Source organism: Belonocnema kinseyi, chromosome 3, assembly GCF_010883055.1.
Source record: "Belonocnema kinseyi isolate 2016_QV_RU_SX_M_011 chromosome 3, B_treatae_v1, whole genome shotgun sequence".
Lineage (NCBI taxonomy): Eukaryota > Metazoa > Arthropoda > Insecta > Hymenoptera > Cynipidae > Belonocnema > Belonocnema kinseyi.
Genome location: NC_046659.1, coordinates 60,197,295 through 60,205,212, shown reverse-complemented (window position 1 = coordinate 60,205,212; position 7,918 = coordinate 60,197,295). Strand labels below are relative to the sequence as shown.

Genomic DNA, 7,918 nt, shown 5'->3' with positions numbered 1-7,918 from the left:
TGGATTCTCAAAGTTTAGACATTTATTCCACCCGTTAGTGAGATTCCAGGTTAATTACAGACTCGAAAAGCTTTGGAAAATGGTTCACAAAAAAAAATAGGCCCGAAAAATCACGGTTTTTTTTGTTTAAACTGCATTTTGGGATAATAAATAATTTTTTTGAGGAATTTCATTGGCACCATCGGAAAGAGGAGATGTTAAGCAATAAAAAAATATGTATCTCAATTTTTTCTAGTGTCGAATAGTCTTAGTTATTGGCCGTTGAAAAGCAGTGTACCGGTAGTGGCGTTTTGGCCGTTTAAGGGTTAAACAGTCAAAAACATCTCTACTTTTTAAGAAGTGTTTAGAGTTATTGTTCTTTAAACTCAGCAGTGATTTTTAGTACCGTTCGCGCAAGGGGAGCACTCAGCAATTACCTGGGGGAGGGGGGGGGGGGGGGGGGGTACGAATCTGAAAATATTTTTGTGCTCTTTTGTTGTTGTGCTCTTCTAAAGCTCCTGACATCTAGAAATTCGTGACTGCAACCGCAATATTTCTTAAAATCCTGAAAAATCTGCTTAAACTTCTTTCTGCTCCTTAAAATAATATAACATCCCTTGAAAAGAATGTATATATTTTCTAAAATTGTACTAGGATACTAGGTAATATCCCTTGAAATCGTTTGAAATGCCGTAAAACTGTTGTAAAATTTTGGAAATGTTGTTAACTTCTTTAAAAATGTGGTAATTCTTTTAAGTACTCTGTACGTACTTCATTAAAATGCCTTAAAATCCCTTGAAATGTATTGAAAGTCTTTCAGATCTTTCGAATTCTCTTGAAATCTCAATAAGGGTAAAAATAATTAATATCTTGAGCAAAAATACCAAAGTTTACGTCAGAAGGAAGGAGGGGTTACAAAAATCTTACGAATCCTTAGAATAGGGGGCGGAGAATTTATAAAATTTCTTAGACGTTCCCTAACCGCGTCCACGATATTTTCCGACACTAGTGATGTAGATGGGCAAATTATAATTCAAAAATAATGTTAATCTAAATATCCCAAGATGAAAAAATCTCCGAAATATTGAACATCATGACACATAATATCCAATTAATGAATCAGAAATCAAAAATACTTTATCATTAAATTATGCCAAAACATTCTATATATAAATAATGCTTTAGTCACTCAACACATGCTTCTTCAGATTCATCACTATCCACACGTGCTTTACTTTGAGACGTAGATCATCCCATGAACTTCAACACATCACTCACTTCGTCACTATTTTTATTTGTTCTCACTTTACAAATTTTTTCTCAATTATTGTAAATTGATCTGAATTTCTCTTACCATAAAAATGCATACACGACAATTCTGAAATCATTAACTTGCTCTTGAACCGTACTGATCTCTCGAGATCTGCTGTGAAACTGAGAACTGAGCTTACTTGCTGGGAAAAAATCCTATAGGCCTAATCCTGCAGCGTAATAGATTTTCAAGGACGTTTAATGGGCGTGCTCTATCTATACCCATAATTCCTCAACCCTCCGGTACCAAACGTTTTATATTACTGACCAGCGACTAGACTCAGGAAAATGTTCTCAGGCCCGTTGGTGGGACCGTTTACTTACCGAGCACTGAGCTTTCCTTGCCTTAGCATCCATCAAGAAGGAAAGAGCGAATAGGATAAAGAGAGAATGGAAAAGGACAGATGAGGGGAAGAGAAGGGGATCCCATAAAGGCATAAACATAAAGCATAAACAGCTTCAATATTAAGAATCCCATCCCTAATTTCTCAGAAAAATGTGACCCCTCAAATGCTCTTTGTGTCCCTTGTTAAGTGCCAATAATTTACAAATAAAGAAATTCGAAAAAAGAAACTTGGCTCGATACTTGGAAAAGTGGAAAGTTTTAAGTTCATGGAAATAAGTTTTTTTGGGGTAATTTGTAACTGTTATTTAAATTATGTGTTTTAAATTATACAATGGAAACGCTAAAATTATTTCTCGAAAGTAGATCGATATGAACATAACAATTTGATAAGGCTAAGATAAAATTTTTTTTATTTTTGTATATTTTGTTTAGTACAAGTAGACGGATTGTTTCTGTTCGAATAGTGGGAGCTGGAAAAGGGACCATTCGAGTGACTTCATGTGACTTTACGCCGGTGACTTCAGCGAATGTGAACACCTGAATTCATAAGTTCTTAACCTCTCGGGGCCATTTGTACAGCAATTTCAGTACGAATATCCTGACTTCTTCGATACAGGAGCTTTCATAAAGGATGTCAGAGTTTTTTGGCGAATTTTCAACCCCCTCACCCTATTCCCACATTGTGCTTTTGTCACAGACTGTCACAGTTCGGCTCTCCCAACATAATCCTAAAATTGTCACATCCTTTATGAAAGCTCCCTACACTCTAAAATTTATAATTTAAAATTTAAGCTTTTAATATTTTTATTATTTTATTTGAAAATGTGCACAATCTTCAAAACTCTTTAATTTTGAGATTGTTAAAAAAATGACAAGGTTAAGTTATACAAGGTTTAATGTGGAACCCTTGCTTTTTAAAACTAGCACTTAAAATTCAAAAATAGTTTGCGAAACCTTGAATCCAACAATGTTTTCATTTTAAGTTATAAAAACTTCTATTCAAATTAAAACACTCAAAGAGGAACCATTTTGAATGTGTAACTTTTAAAATAAGCGTTTAAAATTTTTTGTATTGAAACGCTCAATAAATTGACGCATATATAATAGAAGCTTCTGACACATTTCAAGTGAAATTTTTTTGATTAAATGCCATTAAGTTGTGAATTTAAAAAAAAAAAATTATTTTTTTAAAGCAATTACGCCATTTGTTATCTTTCTGCACTTGTTATAAACAGGAATGCAATGGTCCACTTGATTTTTTGATCTGATGCCTACTTTGTTCATAACAATTGCAGAAATATAACAAATGGCGTCATTGTTTAACAAATTGTTTAAACGAAAAAACAAAAAATTCACATCGAGATATTTCCGAGACGAATCCAGAAGTGTTTTTACTTCTTTGACATGACCCTTAGTTTTTTTACTTTGAAGTCCATATTTACGAGCACGGAACAACAGTACGCTGAACAACAAATGCTCTAATTGTTTAAAAAATGGGTTTACAAAAAATAAAAAAAAGGAACATCTATATATTTCCGAGATTAATATAGAGGTGTTTTTACTTTTTAGTATGCCTCTTAGTTTTTTTTAAATTGATTATACAACTTTGAAATTCATATCTGTGGCAAACTTCAACGTCGTGAATATCGTGCGTCGCGCGGCATGGAGCACGGAACGTCAACACGAAAACACGCACAAATATTGATGATATGCGAGTTCCCTAATTTTTTTATACCAAAATCTTCGTAACTAAAAGAGCTATCGTAATTAGTCAACTAAAGCATTGCAATCGATTGAGAAGTTAGAACGAATTCTATTTGTTTATCAAAATTGTTGCTAATTTCATAAATATTTATGCAACAATAGTCAAATGATTTTTATTTTATAAAATGAACATATTTGACGAAACGTGCCAAAAATTATGGGGATTTTTTGTACCGATCGGGAGAAAAAAATTAATTAAGAGGACAATGCTAAAAAAGTTAAATAACAATAACGACTCAAAAAATGAAAATTTTGCAAAAATGTTTTAGGGCCATTTTATTAATGTGAAACTCTAACTTATCACACATTCCCGAAGAAAAATCACAACCCAAAAAAAAAGTGGCCCACTTGACCAATTTTGACACTATAAACCTTTACCGACAAGTGTAGTAAATAGTTCCACAAACGGCCACTGAATAACGCACAATGTTTTTTCTAACCTTACTGTCGCGATTACCAATTACAGTCCGAACAGAAAACTGCCACGACAGTCATATGCTTTTACGACTCACTTTTCAGACGGCTCTGCAGTATCAAAAAAGGCTGAATTCGAATATAATATCGTACATCACTCGCAATGATATACGCATCTCTTTATCTGGAACTGAATGTTTGCAAGACAATTTGAAAAACATGGTTGTTCAGGGTTTTACAACTGGTCATTCACAAACATTCATTTCCTCGTAAAGACGTACCAAACACAATTTAAGAGAAGTGTCTACGAAAAAAAACCATAATAATAATAATTTTCATTTCCAATTCATCCCCACCCTCCCAGCAGCACCACAAATTACCCAATAATAAAAAGCTACATTTTTACGTATTATTGTTACATTTTAGCAAGTTTCGTCACCTTTTTCATGAAAATATTTACTAATGGACAATTTAAATATTTCCCAGTAAATCTAAATGAATAGTATTCGTATTTTATGATTGAAATGTTATTGTTTGTTATTGTTTGGAGTAGTAAATTTGTCTAAAAACATTATGTGATTATTTAAATAATTATTTTCTGCCTATTTTCAAAATTTCTAAAAATTGAGCCAGAGATATCAACTTTCTTTTTAAATTAGTATCATATGCTACGCTGTGTTGAATAATTACATAATTTTGATACATTTATTTTAATGTTTAATAAATTTCGATTTGTTTAAACAATCTATATTTGCTTAAGTAGTTTTTTTTTCGACGGCTAAAAAAATGAAATAAAATAGAACATATAACATTATGTGCCTGAATGTATAGTGTATAGAAAGAATACATTTACCACTTTTTAATTGTTTAAACAAATATAAGTTGTTAAAATAATTACTTTTCCAAAAATACTGTTAAAGTCATAATTAATTTTATGTCCTCTATTTTATTTCATTGTTTCAGTTATTAAAAAATAACTGTTTGAGCAAATAAACATTGTTTAAGCAAATATAAATTTCTTAAACATTAGAAGAAATTTACAAAAATTATGTAATTATTCAACAAAAAGTAGCGTAGAATAACAATTTGAAAAAAAGTTGACATCTCTGGATTAATTTTTCGAAATTGTGAAAATAAACAATAATTAATTGTTTAAATAGTTACATAATGTTTTTAGCAAAATCTACTCCAAAAAATGAATTATTGCATTTCTATCAGAAAATAGAGTATTTTTTACATTTTTTGGGAATAAATAAATTGTTTGGATATTTTCGATTTTTTTCAACTATTGTAAATTGTTTAAAAAGTTATGGTAAAGATTTAAATTGCCTACTAGTAGTTATTTGTATGAAAAAGACGACGCAAATTGCTAAAAAGTAACAATAATACTTAAAAATCTAGTTTTTTTAAATTTTGAATGGAGTTAAAATAAAGTATGAATCTAATGCCAATTTCAGGGTACCATATGCATTCAATAAAAATTAGTCTTGGTAGTGTGAATGGTAACAGGTCCCAAGATATCGTATGTAAAAGTATGTATGTATAAAAAAGTATGTAATTTAATTTAATTTATTTTCCAAAGCTCAATTATAAAAATATCATGAAATCTTTGGAAATCCCCGGAAGGTTTAGAATCCCTTGAAATAATCTAAAGTCTAAAGTCCCTCGAAAATTTTAAAAATTCTTTGAAATCCGTGGAAGTATTTTTTATATTTTTTTAACCGATGAAATCATTTTAAATGATTTAAAATGTTTTGAAAACGCTGAAAATCGTTTGAAAATCAGTGGATGCCTCTCGAAAGTTTCCGTAACTCTTTCAATATTTTAACATTCTTCATTTCTATATTGATTTTTTACATTCTCACTATAATGAGAAAGTATTAGTTTCATGCGAAAACTCCACTATCGCGGATTTCTTTAAATCTCCACATTTCGAGACCTCCTGAATTCGAAAAACAAGTTTTACAATGGTGTCTACAATATAATAAAAATCCAAAAGTTAGTGTTTCAAAAATTTTTAGATCATTTTTTTAAGATTTAAAAATTATATATGTATGGTTATTTTCAGTACTCGGAAAATCGAACAATTTATCCTTAATGCTTTATTTATTTAAAAAAATTACCAGCGTTTTAGCATTTGCAAAATTAAAGAAAGAAAAAAAACGAAAATAAAAACGTTGAGCCAACCAACTCATGATCTGAAATAGTATCGGACCGATTTTGTAGAATGATTTTCCGAGAATCGCGAAAAAAATTATAAGAAATTCATTATAGACCTATACTGAATTTCGTATAGTATTTTTTCGTGGGGGGATTAAAAGAATTGGAAAAGATTGCATGAGGTTGCAACTTGAATTTTTTGAAATTCTAATTTAACGTATTTTCTATATTTCAAAAGGTTCAAGTTTTAACTTATTTTAAAGTATAAATATTTGTTTTTGAGCATATTACACAACTTTTTTACTTTCTGAACCTTCAAATTTGAAATTTTAATAACTTGTTTGTTTCTCTTTGAGGCATTTAATTAAAAACGTTCAAATGTAATAATTCTCCTAATAATACACCCCTGGTTACAAATGCAACTTAATGATGCGGTAACATGACTCGCAGTATGATAAGTATTTGGAGTGGGATAAATCTAATATTCAAACATATATTTTTCTCTATCTAATCACAATAATCTTTTTCTTTTATCTCAAGAAGGAAGTCATAAAGTTAGGTGCTGATATTAACATGTCATTTTGAATAGACACTATACTCAAAAACAGTGGTTTAATTATGATTAATAGTTTAATTTAAAAGGAATTGAATGAAAATGACAGTTTTATTGTTTTTTGTTATTTTATTCATTAGGAAACTATTTTTTATTGGAATTAAATAATTATTCCATTTAAAAAGCATTTTATACATTAAACCTTACATTCTAAAATGTACCATTTAGCGATTCACTATTATTGAAAAAATATATATTGCAATACCTTCTTTTAGTTAGAGATACTTAATAATAATTTTGAGCAACATTTTTTAGGCATTTAAAAAAATCACTCCTTCTGTAACTATTGTTCCCATTTACTTTTGTAACTGTGCCTTAACGGTGTTACGTCAACGTTATGTAACGCTAATATCTCACTCCATCACTAGCGAATTTCACTTCGTCGAGTGCTGAGGGGAAAACAATGGCGCCGTATGTATGCGATGGCAAGGTTGCCGGACTTGCGCAGTTTAGGGCAGTGATCGGCAAACTTTTTGCTAATTTTCAGGTATGGTCAGGCTCCACCCGACTTAATTTTTTCTACTACTTTTCGGTCTATCCATGTACCTTAGTGTGAGTGAGTTTACCCCAGCAAGGGTCTTTCGTCCAAAGGCATGTCAAAGTACGGAAATTCAAAAATTTAAAATTTTTCAACTTGCGATTTGAAAATAGCATTATCAGCATCTACGCATTTTTCCGATTCCAATGATATATTACTTGCCTAGGAAAGTTAAAAGTTTGAAGGAGTTTAATATCAAGAAACATCAGCTCTACAGTCAATTTATTATTATTACACCATTAAGCCATTTCCCTTTTGGGGTAGGCGTGACTCACTCGGCAGGGGAAAGGAGTAGTGTGTGGAAGGGATAGAGATTTTTCAGATTGATCCAGAATTATCGTGCTATTTAAGTAAATAACGCGTTCGTTCCGCAACACTGCTCCGACCCAGGTTGCTGATCAATCTCTCTAGCAGTCACCCCAAGCGAAGAACCTCACGAAGTCGTTATGTAAGGCTCCCCACCTGGGTCCATTAATAGCCAAGGTCTTTGTTTCAGGCGTCGTTCACTCTACTGACACTCTTTTTATTATCTATTTGCCGCCATACTTTCCTGTCCTGGCATACTACTCTAACTTCTTTCAGGCCCATGCATTTTTTCATGCAGGCTCTCGTGTTTCTATGACTTCTTATGTTTCTTCTAAGTAGGGTCTCATTCACACATTCTAACCATTCTTTCCGCGGTCTAACTCTTGGCACGTTGCCATTTACTTTACCTTGATACACTTGTTTCGTTAGTCGTTCATTTGGCATTCTCTCAACATGTCCGAACCATCTTAACCGATTTCTTTCCCAT

General features: G+C 31.5%; 1 protein-coding gene across 3 annotated transcripts in view; it reads right to left on the bottom strand.

Moving 5' to 3' along the window:
* LOC117170259 (bromodomain-containing protein 4-like) overlaps positions 1-7,918 on the bottom strand; it is a 50,034-nt gene that overhangs the window by 13,771 nt on the left and 28,345 nt on the right. For 2 of the 3 annotated variants that reach the window (XM_033356908.1, XM_033356909.1), the window contains exon 1: positions 1,334-1,393. The exons of the other annotated variant lie outside the window; for it this stretch is intronic. In XM_033356908.1, coding sequence (XP_033212799.1) covers positions 1,334-1,336 — 3 coding nt within the window. In that variant the 5' untranslated portion in view covers positions 1,337-1,393. Of the gene's footprint in view, positions 1-1,333; positions 1,394-7,918 lie in introns of those variants that run through there. 3 annotated transcript variants of the gene reach the window in all.